This window comes from Taurulus bubalis (assembly GCF_910589615.1).
Source record: "Taurulus bubalis genome assembly, chromosome: 6".
In the NCBI taxonomy this organism is placed as follows: Eukaryota; Metazoa; Chordata; class Actinopteri; order Perciformes; family Cottidae; genus Taurulus; species Taurulus bubalis.
Genome location: NC_136594.1, coordinates 9,964,028 through 9,986,311, shown reverse-complemented (window position 1 = coordinate 9,986,311; position 22,284 = coordinate 9,964,028). Strand labels below are relative to the sequence as shown.

The window sequence follows — 22,284 nt, the reverse complement described above, 5'->3', positions numbered from 1 at the left end:
CATGATATAGTACTATCAGTAGTGACAGTGTTGTTTTATCTAGGCTTCAGTAAAGAGAAAAGCCTCAGCTGGTGTTCTTCTTGTTCTCCCTCATCTATATATTTCTCTCTGCAGAGTTTAAAGTCCTGATTAACCCATGACCAGTCATTTCAAAATAGTATTTTCTCAGTTTTTTTGCCTTTCTTGGGCAAATTACTGCATTATCGAACCATATATTTATTCCACCATATGTCCATTTCAGTTTTGGGACAGGCACATATGTTCTTGCAGGATTTGTGGAGTTGCTTAGCGACGCAACATTGCTCCTTTCAGGCCATCAAGAACAAAAAGTCTGTATGTTGGTAGAAATGAGTCTAGGTTTGTGTGAAAGAGAAAAAGAGAATGTGCAGAAAGAGACTGCAGGACTGTAGCAAACTGTTCACAACACAGAATCTGAGAGAGTAAGACTGACTGCTTTTCTAAAGTAACGTAACATGGAATTTGTTAATAGATGTGCCAAGGACAGGTTGATATCTGCTACCTCAAAACAAATAATCAGCTGCTGCAGCTGTGTGTGGGTCTCAGTGAAGACAATTGCATGGAAAAACTTGTTCATGCGGAATAGCTGACAAATAGATCCTATTTGTAAAGAGCTTCACGTGTGGGAAATATACCTGCATAGAAATTAGACTACTTCACACCTATATCAAGAGTCTGCTGTGCCGAATACAGTTCATACAAAACATTAACCAGCAAGTATGGACTACCAATATAATCTGAAGTAAGCATCACCGGATGTACAGTTAGATTGTCCACACTACCTGGAAGGAAACTCTGAAGAGGGTGGCGCTAAAAGCCATGATATCACAATAGATTATCCTCTGTACAGTGGCCATTTAAATACACTCTGGTCGGACTCAGCCATATGTTCATCCGTATTTTGGTAATTGTCTTCTGTTATGAGCGGAATGGAAACCAGTGATCAAATTCAAACGTTGACATATTGTATTGTAGACTCTTTTGCCATGCCTCAAGTGTGAGTAAAACAATTTAAACAGGGCATTTTTCTCTTTTATTTTAAATAGCTAAACAAATTCCAGTTTGAAGCTCATAAAAATGAATATCTAAACGTACTATTTTTATAGTCAGACACAAACATGGCGAGGAGTAAACTCAAAACAAAATATGTGCAGTGTGCAATTGGAGATCAACGAGTTGAGTCTCAGGCTAAGCCTCCCGAAAGGCCAAAACACAGGGCTATGCGTAAGTTTATGCCTCCCTTATTGCCACAATACTATTTCCGGCCGCGCAGCCCCTGAAAACGTGTTCACTGCTTGTACATCATGGCTCCCTTAGGTCTTCTTGGCAGCAACTTCAACTCGTCTCTCCTCAGCCATTGCTGTTGCCATCTCTTGTGTGCATCAATGAATGAATGAGGAGAGACAAGTTGTTGAGGTCGAGAAATATCCCGAACTACACGACCCACAACGCCGTCATTATAGAGACAATGGCAAAAAAGATATCCCCTGGTGAGCCATAGCTCTGGAGATTGGCTTGTCGGGTGAGAAGTTAAGTTTAAGTAGTGGGTATCTATCATTTTAAGCTAATGCAGAGGGGGAGTCTTTTACTTTAGTGAAAAAAAAATTATAACACAGTGTAAAAATACGCCACTGCAGCGTGACACTTCTTTTTGGTGCAATCTAAAATACGACGCGCTGCAGTGTGTTTTCAGCTTAAGGGAGTATAAGTCACCTTAAAAAGCAATAAGAAAGGTCAGCCCTAACTCTGCTGTGGAAACTAACATTTCTAAATGCAGGCAGCACAGAACTCTCAGTGAGCCGTGTTGAAGTCATTGGTATAGACAAAGCAAGTAGTTAGCATGCTGCTCCTTCTCAGGGTGATAAAAACACAGAGCAATACCGCATCGCTAATATGTGTCTTCCTAAAGAAAAAAATTAAACTAAGATGCAGCATTTTCACTTTGTGCAAATAGTGGATTGTATGTACACTACACTGAAATAATAATAACAATATAACCTCTGTGCTTCCTCCTTTCGTGGACACAAAAAGAGAAATGGAAAGAAGCCAAAACCTTAGTGAGGATGTACATATTGTTATCTCTCTCCATCTCTCCATCTTTCTTGAGAGTAACACAACATAAAACCAAAGGTACATAAGTAAGACAAAATACTTTGGTGTAGTATACTTTTACTGCACTATGGCAACACAATATAGATTTGACCTTGACCTTAAATAAAGAATGAATGTCTCTTTGCAAAGACACAGTCAGCCTTCATTACAAAACCATGAAGGCTTTTACATGGAGAATTTGGCCACACCACTACCAGCCCCTGTGGTGTGTGTGTGTGTGTGTGTGTGTGTGTGTGTGTGTGTGTGTGTGTGTGTGTGTGTGTGTGTTTCATGCATGCCAATGTCCGAAACAACAAATTTATGCACACATCCTAACTTCTTTGACTCACACACAGTGAGAGAACAGAACCTTTGTGACCATTTATGTAAATGTAGGTGAACTAAATAATGGGAATGCATCCGAGCAGCAGATCTCTGCAGTTCAGCCCAGATCTTAGTTTACTCCAAACAGTGTCAACATTATGAGTCAACATTGGCTTCTTGTTATGGTAGTGGGGGATACATGTCACAGTTGATATGCAGCCTGCATGATTGGACAAACACAAATCCAATAGTCGAGAGTTATTCTTGTTTGTTGAGATGCTTGAAACAGCAATGAGCTGGTGACTCTAGAGATCTCCCAAGGTGAGTGGAATCAGACACCAAAACAAATACCGCAACACAATCTGAATTAACCTTCTCTCCGGGGCGACACTGGTCTTTGAACCTACTTCAGCCTTGATACAGTTTTGCACATACAGCAGCAATATAGAAGTATGGAATAGAGGTTGTGCTGAGCTAATTATACTGCATAATTTGTGCGATTAGGGACATATAGCTTTAGGTTGTAACTTTTTTTATTTTTATGTTTAATATAATATAATGACTTCATCATTTACACAACTGTCTGATTAGGTCAGTTCTCCTCCTCCTCGATCTTTAAGTGACGTCACACGAAACAAAATGGAGCTATGTTGTTATGAAATAAAGCCCAAATGGGTCTCAAAGCTTGCTTGTATGACAGGTATATCATACATGTCCATTTAAAAAGAGCTTCATAAAAAATACTTGTGCGCTTACGTGCTTGCCCTCCTGGTAAACATTGATGTTACCTTCTGTTGATATTTGCTATCCACTCGCGTCTGTGAACTCTTCACATCATCGGTAGGCTGCAATATTGCGTCTAACCCTAGTGAGAAGGGACATAAATGAAATGATCTGCAGATCTAAACTTCACACAGATCAGATGAATCGAAAGCTACCAGATGAGGGTATCATGCAACATCCCTCGATGAGATCTTGTGTGTATGTTCAAGTGTGCTGTGCACACAGTAGTTTGTCAAAATGTTGTCAAAATGGTATTTTGATTTCAGATTTTTATCTGATAAAATGTGTGCAACATGTGATTTTATATTAACATAAAGATTTACAATACATTCTTCTATATTTCTATATTTCCTTTATACTATTTAGTATATATATATATGTGTATGCATACATAGAAGCAGCACGATATTGTACAATGCGCCCTACAATGAATATAAACATTTTAATCATTATATGCCAACAAATGGACACGGCATTGCATTATTGAGAATGATATTAAATAGCAAGCCAGGCAGGATATTATGCTTGCCCTCACCTTCTCTGGTGCACATATTTGAAATAGAGCAAAAGGAAAGATTGTATTGCTCTCTGTTACATCGTCCCAGCTGGGTGCTTGAATAATGGCACACACCACTTTAATCTCAGAGCAAAAAGAGAGGATGGCATAAGAAAAAAATGAAAGAAAAAGAAACCTGTAAGACATGATTTTATACACCTAGGTTCTTCCACCTCCTCTATTTCGTCCTCATTATCATCCTCTCATCACTTAGACAAGGACTTGGCATGAGCTCTGCCCCTAGCATGCCTCAGCACCACGTCGGGACAGATTTATTAAATCTCTCTCCCCCATCTTTGGCTCCTAACACATCTCATTTTCCCGTCCCTTCGACCTATATGTGTTATGTTGCAAAGAGAGCTATAAGAAGCCCCCAATGAATGATTGGCCCAGCCGGATAGATCTTACCTTGTTTAAAAGGGACGTTAGGTTAACAACTCTATACTCTGCTTGGTGTTTATTGGAACTTAAATTAGTCATGGCAGGTAATTAAGGCAGCCTGTCAATGTAATATTTATTTTTTTCTCCCCTATTCTCCTCTCAGAGTTGCATTTTGATATCACGGTGCAGCATTGGCCGAGTTAGTTATTTTCATATTCTGCCCATGAGCCCTGAAGCCCTGGGGATCTCACAGATTATGCAGAAGAAATGTGCAGAAAAAAAAGCATTTTTAGTATTGATGGAGGAAAAATGAGGCCATATCTGCATTTATTTCACCCCACCTGACTGCCTTTTCTCCTTCTTATACATGCATACGTGCCGTGTCCGCTTGTGTGTGCTGGTATTACCATATATACTGCATGCAAAGCAACTCTGTGTGCTTGTGATTTGTGTGCGTGTGTGTGTGTGTGTGTGTGTGTGTGCTTACGTGCATGCAAGGTGATGCAAGTATCAACCGTTCCACCTGTATTTAATGCATTCAAATGATCCCACACACACACACACACACACACACACACACACACACACACACACACACACACACACACAATGAAACATATTCCACCAGCCATACACTAAAATGCCGTGTCCTTAAGTGTCCTTTAGTCTTCCCTAGGCTTCAGTACATATATTCCTCTATTCACTGCTACTTGGATAAAATGGAGACACCATAAAGATGCTGTATTTTTAATAATTACTCTCCTTATTTAAATTGTTCCAGACGAAATATTCCTCTGCTTTAAATTGAGCAGCTAATGATTATACAGTGAAAACTGGTGACATATGTGAGCGCGTGTGACTGTCACGAGGGAGGGAAGAAGAGTCACTCCACAGAGTAGTGTAATTAGCAAGACCGCTTTACATTTGGCACACACGCAGTCATATGCACACAAAAGTTATTTAATTACTGTCTGGCATTTTTGTGTCACGCCGCTTACAATATGGATATCATTAATTTAGAATTCCCCTGAAGGACTCCCAGAGCTAATGCACACAACATGCTGTTTTTGAAGCATAACCATAACCAGTGCATGCCAAACCCCAACCTTTAAGCAAACCTCAACCAAAAACTACTAATCTTACCAGATCGTTATCCCCAAAAGGGAGGGAAAGTCCCCATGATGTGACCATGTGACAGATTAATGTCCATACAACATGACTAATACAAGCACGCACAAACCCACACACACACATTTTTTTCTTCAGTATAACTGTATGAGATAATTGGTCATTCAGGTCAGGTGCAGATACAAATCAGTCACAGGGGATACAGTGTCAGGGAGAGGTGGCTTTCTCCGGTTAAGTGCGAGAATTTGGACAGGGCGATAGTGAGGGCTCTGGGGTGGTAAAATGTTATTATCATGATAGCGGGCTAAACGGTTTCTGGTGGGACAGCAAAGAGAAACTATATCCAATGGGAATGGATGAGTATGCCATGAAGCCAGGGAGCGGAGGCACTGGCTTATGGTAAACCTCTGATGCACACACATATGCACGCCAACACACTCACACACGCAAACAAATTCATATCAAAATCAAATCTCAAACTGTGCAGTAGAACTGGGTCATAGAGTGCCTCTCCTACTGAGTGTATGAAGTTTTTGAGATAGCATGAAGAGCAAAAGGGGAACTACAGCGTGCGACTGAGAGGGCAAAAGACTGAACGCAAAGCTTTCAGGAGGGCTGAAATAGAAAATGGGAAAGTGTGTCATTAATTTGGCACACACATGCTTCGACTTCATATTCGTTTTGTGTCACTAAATACAGTTCTGTGCATTGTATGCACATTTTCATATAACCTACTGTCCCATTTAGACAACACTATATTCTTTTGTGGTTGGGTGATGGAGACTCACTTCCCTTTTTGGAGATAATAATCTTTCCTCCCATGTGTATACATAGCATGCATTATTGAGAGACCTCTGCAGCGCTGACATCCTTCCAGCTCCTGTAGCACAGCGGTTGTGTTGCTTGTCCCTGTAGTCCCCATTTTAACCGTGCTAGATTTAGAAATGTGCGTGCCTGCAAAGCCAAACTCTGCACCGGAGGTAGAAGCAGGTACAACTTTTATCAGGTTATTGTCTACAGAGCTTACAGAGAGGCAGGATAAAACTTGCAAATGTATGTTAATTTATTTCTCGCTTGAGATCTAAATAAAATGCAACACAATCAAGAACAAATGACAATTCATAAATAAACCAAAGAAACAGCAAATCCTTTAAATCACATTGCTATCATTAGCTTTAACACTGCAGTAAATGTCACAGATTATGTACTGTATGCATCTGTATTTGCAACCAGCAGACAATTAAGAACCCAATTTTGATCGTGATTAGTTGTTACATTCTAAATAAACACTTATTCTGGCTCTGTGATGCATTACTCAGCTCCGATGTGGGAGCACTTCTCAGGTACAGTAGCTCCTTCATTCCGTGTGAATAATGGCCACGAAGGAATCAGGCGAGGACTCCAAGTCCATATAACACAACCAGAGAAAGATATACTACGAGCTCCGAGCAGGTACCAGGGCAAAGTCAGCATGCTGCACTATGTGACGGCATATCTGGTGTGGAGGGTTAATTGTGAGATGAAAAGAGCTAAAAATAATATAGGACTATGGTTAAAGCAGCATGGTTCATAAAAAAAGAATAAGAAAATCCTAGGGAAGATGATTATCACAACCTCAAAAATATCAGTTTCTCTCAGCTCTTTAGAGCATTTTTCCATCTTTCAGCTCAGCATTTTTGTGTATGTTTTCTACAAATGTCCAGCAAAACATGTCAATTTCCACTCCATACATGGATACAGTCTTTTTTAAATAAACTTGACAGGAAACAACTTTGTTAGGTTTCGGCAACAAAACTAATTCGTTAGGTTGAGGAAACGAATGTGGTTCAGGTAAAAATAACTGATGACCATCTTATCGAAGACATTTAAAGAGACTGCAGCCTTTAAATATAATGTTGTGATTGTGTAGGTGGATTACATAAGTATCATTAACCTCTTCCACCCCACCCCTATTTTGGAGGAAAAACGCCTAAAGTGACGTACCAAAATTAAAATGTCTGTAGCTTCTGAACCACTTTGACTATTTGCACCAATGAGGTATTGCCAGAAAGAAAACCCCCTAAAGTATCTTGTGAAAGTGTCAAAAAACCTGTAGGTCATACAGAAACAGAGCAGTGGGCCGTTGAAGTCAGTAAAAATTGAAGATTTTTGTCCGCCTAAAATAAAAAAGTATCTTTCAGTATACATAACTGCCTGTGGCTGTATCTTTACAGGTTATGGACAACATAGGGCTGTAACTACACAATCAGTGAACTCCTGCCTCAAACTTTAAGAAGATAGGACAAAGTATGACCATTTTACAGTGTTTTCTTTATAAAGAAATACAGGCGGAGCTCCAAAAAAAAAAGAACATTTAGAGACTCCAAATGCACACATGGTAACCAAATGATATTTTGACACACTAAAGGTGTTTTTTCCTGTACATGTTGATATATTTCATAAATTGGAGCAATATTTACAATTTACAATCACAAACATATACCAATGTGTGTAATAACCAATAACAATGAAAAATATAACTTTGACTGTGATTGTAAAAATGTGAAAAACTCATTATAAACAATAATAACAATGACAAATATAATTTTGACTCCAAGTGGAGCAGATCTATTGAAAAATAGACAAATAGGCCAAAAAGGCATAAAAGGCATGCCCTAACATGAACATGCAAGGCATGGACAGCAAACATTTGGCAACAAAAAATATGCTACAGGCATCTACACATATGTCTTTGTTCATGACTTTAGATTGTCATGCCACTTTAGATAACAGTTCCTTTTTGGAATAAGGCAGAGGGGGGTGTTGCAATTCCTGCAAATCACCGGGGTCTTGTTCTTGCAAAGAACACATTGCTTTCGACCTTTTGTTGCAAGCTGAGAGGGAAAGATGGGTGCACATGTTGCTGGATGTGATGGCTGTGAAAGCTGAGATGGCTCCTTCTCAGTTATTTCTCTGATGAGGAGCTGACTGAACATTTTGTGTGTCACTGGGGTCTCACCTTTGTCACAAGCAAGTTGCTTGTAAATTATAAAGCTGTTCGTCACAGCAATGTTCACCATGTGGTAGAAGACTTTTTTGTACCATTTCATTGTTTTGTGGAGAACACTGTAGTAGCCTATCAGAGCATCTGAAAGGTCCACTCCTCCCATATACGCATTATAGTCCTTCACAGCATCTGGAATGGGGACATCAGTTCTGCGGACAACTCCACCATCATCTCTCACCCTCCTCGTGGCACTGGTACCACTGAAAGCTCGGTGGAAGTTAGAAGCCACAGTCACCAGTTTAGTGTCCATCCACTGGACAAACAGCAACTTCTCCACTCGTAGCCATCTGATGTCTCCCCGCTTGGACCTCTTCACCAGTTTGTGGTCTTTTGTGGCAGGGAAACCCCTACGATTCTCCCGCATAGTCCCGTAAGCCATGATACGTTTTTGGTCCAAATGAGTCAGAAGCTTGGGACTGGTGTAAAAGTTGTCCATAAATAATTGATATCCTGTCCCCAACAGTGGAATTTCCAGAAGCTCCATCACAGTACAATAGCCCAGTCTATCTGGTGACTGTTCTGCTGTCTTCCCCTCATAGATAAAATAGTTCCATGTGGAGCCATGCATGTCCGCAAGAACAAACAGTTTTATTCCCCACTTTGTTGGTTTTAGTGGAGAATACTGTTTGAAACCTAGCCTTGCTTTTGTGGCTAGCATCCTCTCATCTATGGCCAGCTTCTGGCCAGGATGATAGGATGCTTTACAGGCTAACATCATGTCAGTGTAAAGTGGCTTGACTTTGAAAAGCCGGTCATGCTGTGGAGTTCCCTTTTTCTTTTCATTCTCTTCATCCTCATCAGGGTCACTGAGGTGGAGACACCAGAAGATGGTATTGAACCGGTTTCGGCTCATGGCTGATGCTGGAAAGGGTAAATTGTAAGGCGGTATTTTTCTCCAATAGTCATCCTTAGCAGGGCACCTTAGCAGTCCACAGAAAATCATGATGGCCAAAAATGTGAAAAACTCATCCTTTGTGATGGGTTTCCATCTGAATTTTTTGCTTGCTGCCTTCAGTTTCTGTGCCATCTTATTTGTGTTTGTGACGATGGTACGTACCACAGTGAGATTGAAAAAAAGCTTGAAAAGTTGGAAGGGTGACCAAATTGAATCTCGGCTGATAGTGGGGCCACTTGGATGATGAGGGCGAAAGTTGTGTGGGCGAGGCTGGGTGTCAGGGTGTTCCTTCTCACGCCATTTTACAGTCTCCTCCACTTCCTCTTCACCTCTCCCTTGTATAGTCGGGGTATGTGCAGGCTGTGCTGATGTTGAGCTGGATGACACTCTTCTCCGACCTCTGCTCAGTGTGGTCAATGGCTGTCTTCTTTTTCTGGGATGTGTGAGTTTCAGGGTGGGTGCAGAAGGTGCAGGTTGTTGATCTGTGTTCTCATCCAGACTGTTAGAAAAGTTTTAGAATGAGTTGGTATCACTACTGTAATAATAATTATATTCACACATTTGTAGCTCCTTGCAAATATGAAATCTCCATGGGAAAATACAATAGAATAACAGTAATAGTTCAATGATAGCATGCAAAATACTTGTAGTCACAGACGAAACACATACCGTGACTTTCTTTTCCTTCTCGGTTGAGTGACAGCAGGAGAGATAGAGGCCTGTGGAGGCTCCCAGTCCTCATCATCTTCCTCATAGACACTGAGAAAAATAATAAATACGATTATAAATAGTTTATGCAACTACGAATACAAATAATTGTGTCAGCCAGAAAGCTAGAATAACTAAATTTGAGTCATAACGACTCAAATGTGGTCAAATGAACAAAACATCCTAAACATACAATCAATAAATTGCATGTGTAAAAAGTATTGTCTCTCCACCCAAAGTGACTATGTGGAGTAGTCATTTTTATATAGTCACACCAGAATAGCACAAAGATATAACCATAACACATGTGAAACATGAAATAAATACAGGGTAAACCAGCCATGATATGACTAATCTTACTTGTCTAGCACCGGATCAATCCCATGCATGAACAAATCCTCCTCGTCTGTGACATAATCCTGGTCACTGTCGGAGGAATCCTCGAAAATCTTCTCTAATGCTTCTTGGACAGAATACTTAGTTTTACTTTTACTTTTAGCCATCGCAAAAAACAAGTATTTGTGGTCGAAGACGCGGTAACTAAAGAGCAGACTTGCTGGGTGTAAAACGACGCGGGAACTCCGTTTCGCGGGAGTTTACAACAATGTTTCTTCAGAGATAACTTGGTCTCCTAGCTTCAATACATTACTGTCAGTGAGCACAGCACTGAGCCTGATGCTAACATTGTACAGTATTGAAAACAAGCGTCATTATGACCGCTAAAGTCAGTTTTAGACACAGACACACCATAGGGAATCATCAGAAAAAAAACGCACATGAAAAGTGAAAATTATGAACCCCAGGGCTCTCAAGTTTTTAAGACAGGTAAGAGTGACATACACCCCCCCCTCCCCCCCGCCTCCGCCCATGCCGTATGCCCACAGACCAACCCCCTCCCCCCCATATTTTTATTAGCTTTATTTTCATTGGTTGCTGGATTACATTTCACCCAGATACAACAGATACGTTTTTCGGATTGGCTATTCGTGTAGCCCATTTCTTTTTTTTTGATTGGCTGATGAGTGGCACCTCACGGCAGAACTCCAGGGGATTCGGGGGAGACGTGCTTGATTCCTCCATGGTGAGGGCAGTGCGACCAGGTCATGTTTGTGCGCTGCGGCACATTAAATAGCCTAGAGGTTTTTTTCAGCGTGAGAAATACGATGTGTGGTGGGAGGGCGTGACTTAAGACCAAAATGCGTGACAGTCACGCTCAATGCGTAACACTTGAGAGCCCTGGAACCCGTTGATTGACGGCTTATAACAGAGAAAAAATAGGTTTGTAGTAAAGTCGCTTACCTTTTCTGAAGCCGCTAGCTCCATGCTAACTTCCGCTAGTACATCCACTCGTAAAATCAGGCGTATCCTGTAACTTTTGCCGCCAAAATGCTACAAGACCCGCCTTCAGCGATTATCGCTACTGTCGACAATGCGTGCTTGGGCTCCTCTTGTGAAAAATGCATTAGAAATAAAATCGATGTTTTCTCTGCAAAGATGAGGAGTTCTTGAATGCTGGGATACCAAACACGGCCATGTCTGCGTGAGCAAGACGTAAGAGGGGGAGGGGAGGGGGAAACGGACGCGGGCGTCTGCAAACTTGAACTGACTTTTGTGTGCTGACCAAACAAATATCCAAATAATTCCCTTTTCAGTTTTCTGCTCTTTGATTAATAAAAAGGTCAAGACTTCAAAGAAACTACTCAATCCAGCCTTATTAAGGCAGGTGTGTCGGCGGTGCTTTTGCTTGTATGTCGTTGAGTGTGAGCATCGGAGTGTTATTTTTGACTGTGTGAGAGCTGCAGGAAGGTAAAATTCCCTCATCCTCTCTTCAAGGGCTTATGCTGCCTCTAAAAGACAGATCTTCACAAGGACTGAGTCCATGTATCCGACACTCCCGCTCATTCAAAGTGACACTGTCGGGCACCTCAAAAAAAGAAATGACCCAAATCAAACCAGTAGTGCCTTACGGGAAACAAAAACAATCCGTGACTAACATCCTAACCAGTTACACAAGAAAGCGAGCGTCAGACCTGAGAGAGGAACTGAAATGCAGAAAGAATTCATGGGAAAAAGGAATGAGCTCGAGGTGGACATTGCTGTCGCAAAATTAACTTTACTGAAGGGTCAAAGTAAAAGTAAAAGCAAAAGCCACATACACACACTGGCGCACACACCAATTCCCTCTCTACATATGCCCAGCACCAACGTTAATCTAAAGTGTATGAAGAGAAGTTGGTCAAAGTCATATTGGTTTTGAGATTCACAGAGGGGAATCAATTCCTGCCTCGTAGAGATAAAAGCAGTCCCTTATTCCCTCTGCTGAGCCAAGTAAACTCAAATTAACTGACTTTTTGCAACAACCGGGAGGGGATTAGAACACTGTCATCAAATGAAGCATCCCTTTCTTAACGGGCCGAAAGAATTGCAAACCTGTCCATGTCAGTGCTGCAGCGTTCGAGCTGCTTGGCCAGCGGAACTAATTTGACCTGTGAATCACAGGCTCGTCCACAGGTCATACAGCCCAGAGTGAACCATACACGCTCAAGAAAAGCTGCTCGTCTTTGAAATGTTTTTTCAGTGGATGCCACAACAAGCAAAGAGCATATAAAATCAAAACAGGTTTCCTCTGTGTGTCTGTATGTCTAAAGCTTGCATCGCTGTGCAGTGTTAACACATTTGAGCTGCAACAACACCAAACCCGGCAGCAACTCCTCAATAACTTTGGTTATAGATACAATTTTAAATACGGTATCTGTCATTATATAGCACAGTACAGGTTTTAAACTGGGCAGTGGTTAGCACTGTCACCTCACAGCAAGAGGGGCCCGGGTTCGATCCCGGGCGGTCCTTCTGTTTGGAGTTTGCACGTTCTCCCTGTGGCAGCGTGGGTTCCCTCCGGGTTCTCCGGCTTCTCAGGCTTCCTCCCACAATGCAAAGACATGCAGCTCAGGTTAATTGAAGACTCTGAATGTGAGTGTGAATGGCTGTCTGTCTCTATGTGTGTGGCCTGCGATAAACTGGCGACCGGTCCAGGGCTAACCCAATGTCACCCAATGTCAGCTGGGATCGGCTCCAGCGCCCCCATGACCCTAAATGGGATAAGCGGTTTGGTTAATGGAATGGATAATTCCATGGTGTTGAATAATCTGTTGTCGTTAAACGGTAATACAAAGTGCTTTTATTATGTATTTATTTTTATTATGTATTTAATTTACTTAATTCAAAGGCCTGAAGAGGTCAAATGAACCATTTATTCAGAAGAAAAAAATGAAAAATATTGAAGCAAGGTCTGAAAAAATCTATAAGATTTGAGTGGCAGAAATGTTTGTTTTCCCTGCTTTCCTATCTTCTTAATAATTTATCCTCAGACCCCGATTGGGAGTCCTGAGATTCACAGGAAATACTGTTGTTGAACGTGTAGCCTTTAGTACATGTAGGCAGAGAAAGCTACAGTAGTAGTGACAGCAACCTCTAAATACTAAAGCAAATTGTTGACATTTTTGATTTTGGTTTCCCCGTTGTTAAAAGGCACCGCGGCAGAATTCCAAGTATCATGGGAGGACTTCCTGTTATCCGCAGGAATAACTAAAACACTACTGAACAACAAAATGAGCCAGAAACACGAGTGTGACTACAAGGGAGTAAAATGACATTTCTCTGCTGTTCAACACCGAGACCAACACCTGCATGAAAGTGTGCAAGCAAACAAACAAATGTGCAAACACACAAGGGTGCAGTGGGGGGGGGCTGTTATTTCTTTTCTTACTGCAGCTCATATAGTCAATCATGCAAGATACAATTATACATAGTGACATGGGATCACCTACAGGAAATGAAAAGCAGAACAAAAGAGAGTAGGAAAGAAAAGAGAAGATTGCGAAAGGGGAATATTTTCACAAATACGAGAGGTAGGAGATATTGAGACCATTTATTTCTGCAGTCTGTATGCAAACATACCAGATATGGAAATATATGTTAGAACGCTGTGTTGTTCAGGAAAACTACTTAATGAAATAGCCTAAAGTGACTGAATCAGGGTGGTGGTGTATTTCCAATGCAGTGGCAGCCATTGCTGTAGCCAGATACAGTCTGGACCTCTGTCATACTTTTGTTAAAAAAAAAAAACAATCCTTCTGCCTCTCAATGATGTGAAAAAGCTTGAAACTGACAGCTGTCAATAAGACAGCTATCTGTGCCTTGAGAGACTATCCAGTGTGATCTGTAGACCTGACAGCACAGTCGGGTTCACTGCAGGGATTTTACACACTAAAGAATATACATGAAAACTAAAATCGTGATATACAGACAGAATGAAATGATATCGTTGAAGACTACTGACGCTCTGTTCTGCCATTCTTTCATGCAAACGGATGATGATATTTCCTTCAGTTGCCTGGTTAACGTGGTTGAGGTTAAAAGGACTCAGTATCGTGATGCTTAATATCGAAGAATCCTGCCACATACTGACATCCCCCGAGCATTCCAACAGCTGCCATGCGGTGCCCTTCACAACTGACCACAAGTGTCAGCAGCACACAGCATTTTTGAGGTTTTAGTTGGTTTATATCTTTTACAGTTGAAAGGTGCTTGTGGTAAACGTATAACTCACGAGCATAAGGACACATAACACTGATGAATGTGAAGGATAAATGGATATTTCAGTAAGCTGTGATATGAAGTGGAATTGAATGTGTGAGAGGCGTCATTATACCTGCAGTGTTGCCTCTCACGTTCCAACGATCACATTCCTGCCTAAACCTACGACACAACAGGCCAGAGCTATGTCCCAATTATCTATAGCAGCAAGTACTTAAAATATTTTTTTTAACCAATGCATGAATTGCACTTGGCATCATTTCGACAGCCCCTCCCCCAAAACCAGACAAAAACTAAACCTACCAGCAGCCTACCATTTCATGCTTGCCAAGCCTCGGTCGCCATTTATTGATAGACACAAATCATACGTATTAACAATCATTTCAAGCACTTCATAAGAAGGACACACCATTAATCATGTTCAGGAGCACAGCTTATCTGTTGCTTGTATCAATGCAGCCTCCAAAAGGCAAACAGCTAATCTTCTTTATGGCAAAATCACTAATTATAGCTTTAGTGTTCTGTTTTTAAGGTCAAGGTTTAAGGATAGTAAGAGTGTTAAAAAATAAAGCTCTTGGTATCTCTTCTTTTTCTTTTGGCTTTCATACTGTAGCTTGATTGACTTAAAGAGCACATCCAAGCTCATGACCATTATACAGAACATGTACATGCAAACAAATCATTAGAGAAAAATGCATTCTTGATTTATTTATCAAATGTTTTTGCACCTCCTTTCAAACAACACACATGTATTCCTTTTCATTGCATTCATTTCACGGCGTCTGAGAAATTGCACTTATTCCCACCCCCATTTACAACAGCAAAAACAGATCAGAGTACTGTATTCCCACACGCCAACACAACATCTCTGATACAAACAACCCTGGCAGCGACTGCAACATTCCTGAAACTGCTGTTGCAACATCTGCAGGTTTCTTTTCCCAACTCATCTTAGTTTGATTTTTAAGTTGGTCTGTCAGTTCTTGTGTGAGGAAGCATAATCTTTGGACTCTGAAGTCTGAATTTTACTTAGCCTGGAGGAACACAGAGGGCGATGAACAGAGTATGACAGAAACACACACTCACCTGAGACTCAAGGTCAGTCGTTCATCTTTAGCCCGCAGCAGATTGCCTACTGAAAATGTGGCACTGCCCAGCAAGCTGCTCTGTAGAACCGAAGAGAGAATACAAAAAAACATAGACGGTTAACATTGGGAAAAGTGTTTCTGCAGCAAGTCAAAAGATAAAACAATAAAAAAAGAAACCTCTGGATCACTCTTCTCTTCTTTTGATGGTATCATAGAGGTGTTAGAAACAGCTAAGAGTGACTTTAGACCTGTGATCTAGAAGCAAAAATGTGAAATACCATATATATATATAAAAATAATGTGTGATGCGAGGGACGGGGACAATCTACTCTCTTTTACTGTCTCCCTCTTTCTCACTGCTCTGACAACATGTGTTTGCTGCAGGCATGATGTGAACAGAGGGTGTCAGCACACGAGAACTGGGTCATGGAGATAGAGGTAGGGACGAGCCCATCAATAAAGAAGAGTGATGATCTACATTCGTAGAAAACACACACACACACACACACACACACACACACACACACACACACACACACACACACACACACACACAAAGACAGAAAAGTCCTGCACCTGCAAGTAACACCATTAACATACTAGCTTCTGCTGCAGGAGAGGAAGACTAACACTGTGCCAAGGACACAATATGCTAAGAACACAGAGTTGGTAATTAACAACAGGTACAAAGGTGATTCCACCTGTTTCATCATACGGAGTAAAAAAACATCCTAATTAAAGTATCTGTAGCCTGTTCACAATCTCCTCTGAGATTCTGAGATGCTACAGTATCACTTACAGCCCTTTTATCCACCAATTTCCGGTTCTTTTATTTGTATTTGTAAGCGTTTACAATAGGGCCAGTCACGGTTCTGCAAAACAATGAAGTGACTTTGAGAAAGAAGACGATTTTTGTCTTTCCCCCGTCTGTTGCTTTAGATAGCTGTTAAAGGCCACACTTTGCCTCTGGAGGTAAAAACGATTGTGTCTGCTGTTGAAAATAAAGCAAATGTGTTGAGAGTTGAGGTGTTTCAGGTATTGTAAGCAAACACCAAAGAGCTTCAATACATTTCTACTCTCCACACACAAAACAGAACTCAATATGCCGGATCAGTATCGGGCCTGAGAATCCTGACTGGTGCTGCAAGTAACAATCATTTTTCATTACAGGATAATCTGCAGACCATTTCCTCACTGCATTGATCCAACGTTTTGTCTATAAACCTGAAATAAATCTGAAAATAACAGAAATGCCCATTATAACTTCCCAGAGGTGTCTTAAAATCCTTATTCTATCAGTACAAACCCAAAGATATTCAGTTTACTATTATTTATAAATGATGAGGACAATTACTCCTATCAAAATAGTTGCCATTTCACTTTCGACTTATCGACTTTCAGTTCAAGCCATGACAAGACAAATCCAGATTAAATACAGTTTTTATTGTGATCATTATCAAATTCAGTTATTTATTCGGTCACATAAAGTCCCCAACTCATTTTGTAGTCACAATAATCCCTTTCATAAAAGGACTCTAATGAGTTAAAATAAGCAGACTGGTATTGAATATGGATCGGTTATTGGCAGATACCCTGAGTTTAAGTATCAGGAGAGAAACAATTGGATTGATGCATCTCAACAGTGAAACACTGTCAGAAGCATCACAACAGATATGTAACAGTATCATAGAGCTGACATTTATATTTAACAGCTCAAAACCCAGCAAGGCTCACAGGTCACATGAATGTTGAATTACATCACAAACAGCTGACTGATTTCTACATTTATGAGATATTGTTTCTAGGTGAAAATATTATGCAAGGCTGTTTTGACTTATGTGAACATGCTCTTTTTAATCACAATTCTTCTGTCTTTTCTTCCATTGTTTAGCTTCACTTTAACCTCTAATCTCCTCCCACTGCACCGCTCTGTGTCTCTCCCTTTTTTTTGTCTCCTGTATCAGATAAAAAAGGGCATCCTGTCTACTGACCTTTTCTCTCAATCATTTCCTCCCTGAGCATTTTCCTGCTACCCAAATCCCCCATATGCTTAAAGCAAAACACTGCCTGGGACCCACTCACAAGAAGGCAAACACAGCGACTCACGCATGCACGCACACACACAGAAAGAGGAAGAGACCAAAACACAAGGTCAGTCAACAGAGCCATGACAACAACTACAAAAAAACACAATACAGAATATTGAAACATAGTGAAAGGTTTAAAAAGCAGCTGAAATTGACCAAGAAAAACATAGCCCCAAGCATCATATTCAGTTTTTGGTGTATGCAGCATATTTCCACGTCTACCTTATTGAAATAAACGGAGCTACAATCCCCAGTAGGCATCACTTGACAGGCGCAACGTCATATTCCTCAACGATGACGTATCGCATTCGATCCTAGTTTGCCCCGATAACCCAGAGCACCCGGCACAAAAGGCCATTATACACCGAGGAGGAACATTATAACTCCATGTAGTCATTACTTGCAAGCCGGTACAGACCGTCTGGTAAATGGTCTTAGAAATCCATTCCTTAGCATCTTTTTATGGCCCCTCACGATGAAGGCTTTAAAAGTAATGAAGCTCTGGAGACCGTCCTCTTACGCAAGATCAAAGTGGCTGTACCACAGAAAATGATAGAAAGATAGGGGCAAGAGGAGGAGTGGAGTGAGAAAAGAAGACAAATGATGCTCTTCCAGGATCATGGAGGATTGATTATGATGGTCTCGCTCTGTTCCCTTCTAACATGCTCTGGCTCTCTCTTTTTTTCCATCAATCTATTTCGCCCGCTCTCGCTCATTCATATGACTGCTCGTATTGGCCATGCCAGTTGCGGGCTAAAAGAGAAACTTTTGATCTATGATCTCTTTTACTAGCTTTAATAAAAAAAAGGAGACGGCGAGACATTTCACACAAGCTCACACATAAATACACCGAACTAACCAAACACAAAAATACTGTCGAGAACACATGCGCGCACATGAAGGATCAATCACAGACCCAAAAAAAAACAAAGACACTTCAGCAGGAACACACGGAGCTGACATCGTACGTCTACAGGCAATCCCGAGCACTCGTCAGTAGACCTGTGAAGGCCCCAGTGTCTGTCCATCACTCGGAAGAGGTAAACGGTCCAACTGAAGCTGTGGAGCTATTGATTTTCCCCATGCCCCGGGTGACAGAGGGACACACACTCACGTAGACACATACTAACTCTCGCTCAATCACTCCCTCATTCCCTATCTGTCTCTCACTCTCGCAGACTGCAGAGAATACCTGGAGGAGAGGACATTCATTCACATGTAACGCCAACAAGTGACATTGCATATAAATGGCGGCAGTGACAGTTTTGGCACTCGCTGAATAATACACATCTGGCAAACATTTATGAATATGAACAGATTTATACCATGGAGGTCAGTAGTGTCTACATGAATACATTGCACCTTCACTACAATTAGAGCTTTACAAATCGGCCTAATTAAGTCATTGGCGATGTCATGACACGCCGTGTATACTTACATGCAAATGTGTGCACTCAGGCACAAATTAAGTTAAAATTGGAGTGAATTCACACCCCCACACACCCCCACACACACCATGTACAGAATATAACAACAGACGTACACACAGACAAGGAAATCCACTTACGGTTATGTTGCACACAATCCTAGCAGCAGCACACGAGTAAGACAGTCAGAGAAGAGCTACTGAAATGAGGAGAGACCGACAGAAAGAGAGAGAAATAAAAAGTGCGAGAGAAAAAAAGGGATGTTTTTTGTTCTTTCTTCCTCTTAATGAGCTTCAGGACGGATCTTCCTACATATCTTCCTCCAGCCGTCAGTTAGAATAACTCCATGTCTTATATTCACTCTTGAAAGAGCAGCAGGCACACCGGCTGATACGTACACTGTGAACACGCAAACACAACACACACACGGTTGGACCCACACACTGCAGCCTCCGCTGTGACTGAGAACTGGCTACATGGAGCTACTGGCGTAACCACTGTTGCTGCTGTGGCTGGCTTGACAGAAAGCGAGACGAGCGAGAGAGAGAGAGAGAGAAAGAGAGAGAGAGAGAGAGAGAGAGAGAGAGAGAGGAGGAGGGAGCCACGAGAGGGGAGGGAGTCAAGAAATACAAGCAGTCAGAATGAAGAGGGGGAAGAAGGAAGAGGGTGGAACAACACAGAAGAGGAAGAGACATACAGAAAGGAAGGAAGACAGACAATTAATGGGTCGAGAACCAAGATAGCAACACAGAAAAAGGAAGGGAGAAACAGAAGAATATAAGGAGAGAGAGAGACAGACAGAGAGACAGACATAGAGAGAGAGACAGGCAGAGAGAGAGACAGAGTTGTGTGTCACACCTCAGTTGCAGCCTGTGACTCAGACAGCCAACAGGAAAAGGAGCACTTGGTACGGCTACTTGAATTAACATGGATTCCGACCACATGGTGCAAGGTATAGAGTGCGCCTACAAAATGGATAAACACTTCAAAACACACCCTGACATACTTGAGGATCAGACAAGAGGCTTGTTGAAACGCTCTACACATTTTGATACAGGCAGCTGCGAGAGAGAGAGAAAACCCATCCATTTTGAGACATTGAGACAATGACGGACAAAACCCACACCGCTGACACCAAGCTTAGGTTTTAACTATCTGGGCTCGAACCTCGGATTAAGCAGGGTTTAATTTACCCATGCTGACACAGGGGGATGAGTAATTCTGGCAGAACAAAGCACACACTCTAACACTGGCCCTTATCACCCCAGGCAGGTACACAAACAAACACAATGAGAAACGCACACACTTAACACCGAAGCACACGTGCACGCGCACCCAGAGTCTAACATTTGTGAGAGACACACAAACTGTAATGTACAAAAACCCTGATTGCTGGAGGTCATGGTGATGAGTCGTCAACCTTTCCTAATAAAGGAGCTGGGGTGTGGAGTCAGGCAGTGTGGGTGGAAACACTGTGTTTAAGCGCTCTACGTTACGGTGACGATAGATGACCTGGGTGCCAAGTGGAAGCTACAATCAGATAACGTGTGAACTCTAGAAGATTACCCAAAAGGCTTCTCGGTCGAGCTGAACGATCACTCTGGATACGTAACAGTAATGATGTGCGTCTCTGCTGTTGCCAAATCCATTTTAGTTGGTTACTGTTTTTTTGTCCGTGATTACTAATTTCTGTTCCGTTGCTTTTTTTGGGTGCATTCCTTCCATAAAATCTGCGTACAATTTAATTTATTTGAATCTAATAGGGAGATAAAAATAACAACACGGACAATCCTAGTTTAAAGCTTTGGCATTTATTTAATGCCCTACTTTGAAAGTTCAAAATGTCATCTCAGACACGTTTTAGAGCATTCAAAACTGTGAGTTCCTGGAAAGCACACAGAGACTGGCAGGAATTGGTCTCATATTCAACACAGGAAGCCCACGCTATCGACCGCAGGGAAAATGTCCGAGGCTCCTGGCTGTAGAAAGGAAAAGCCTAAGTACGTCTTAATTGCTACCTTTTTAGCATTTTTCAACGAGCACTCACAGCCGGTTGAATAATATCACCACGGCACATGCCTCTCACATTATTCAAGGGCATTATTTTAATCTGTAGGCGGCGGATATGTAAAGATCATAGAACAAATGCTACTGGCAGCTGAGGTATCTGAGACAACCAGTCACCCCCCAAACCCAGACAGGCACAGACAAAAGCAGGCGGCTGTGTTCTCCCAGGATGAGCTGATGTTCTCATTCTCAGCTGTCTACCCTCGACATTGTCCTCTCGTTCTTCCCTGATTTATTCGCTTCATGGTTCTCTACCTTGAACTCATTCCCTTGCTCTTGATCTGTTAGAAGTCTGCAGACTGACCTGAGCTCACACACTTTTGCCCTTCCCCATCTATTTCTTCAATGCATTACCAATAGATGACATGAGAGAGACAACCAAACAGCACCGATATTGTTTCTCTCAAAGGTTTTTACGTATTGGCATAAATATGCGACACTGTCTTATATTCTTTCGATCTGTTGTTTTTATTGAGTACTTTCACACACAGCGTGAACATTACCTAGCAAAGAAGAGATTTTGTTTCCAGTTTTCACATCGCGACTAATAGGCATCAACCAATCAAGTTGAGTGGACATACTTAAAAAAAATCACTAAGTGTACAGCAACACGTTGCCTCCGCAGTCACAACCAAGACGGCAAACTATATTACTCCTTTCAACCATGACAAAGGCGGCACATATCAGATCCACTTCTTTCTGTTATTATATTTCACAATAAAAGACATATACACAAAATAACTGTTCACCAGAGGGAACTCAAATTCCCTCTGAGTGTTTCACTCAAAGGAGACTCACTAAAATAGCTTACAGTATCTGATATAAAACAGCGCCTCTGACAGACTCCCAGACGCTGCTCCGGGTCATAGAAAAACATTTTAAAATCAGGGTTGTCTTATATCTGGGTGAATACAGCAGGATTTTCGATGAAGTCAGTTACTGAGAGATTTTTTATTGTTCTAGTCTGACTTGTGTACAGGATGTATAACAAGCTCCCAGTGCTGTGTATGTGAACATGCTCCAAGTAATGAGAGGCAGACTTATCCGAGTCTAATAATACTGATTTGTGCTTTAGATACAAAATACTTT

The 22,284-nt window shown here is 41.5% G+C and overlaps 1 protein-coding gene across 1 annotated transcript in view; it reads right to left on the bottom strand.

The window, feature by feature from the left end:
• The window catches only part of inpp4b (inositol polyphosphate-4-phosphatase type II B), a 127,101-nt gene that overhangs the window by 67,178 nt on the left and 37,639 nt on the right, over nucleotides 1-22,284 (bottom strand). Inside the window, exon 5 of the mRNA XM_079219485.1 lies at nucleotides 15,613-15,692. Within this exon, the coding sequence (XP_079075611.1) occupies nucleotides 15,613-15,692 (80 nt within the window). The remainder of the gene's footprint in view (nucleotides 1-15,612; nucleotides 15,693-22,284) is intronic.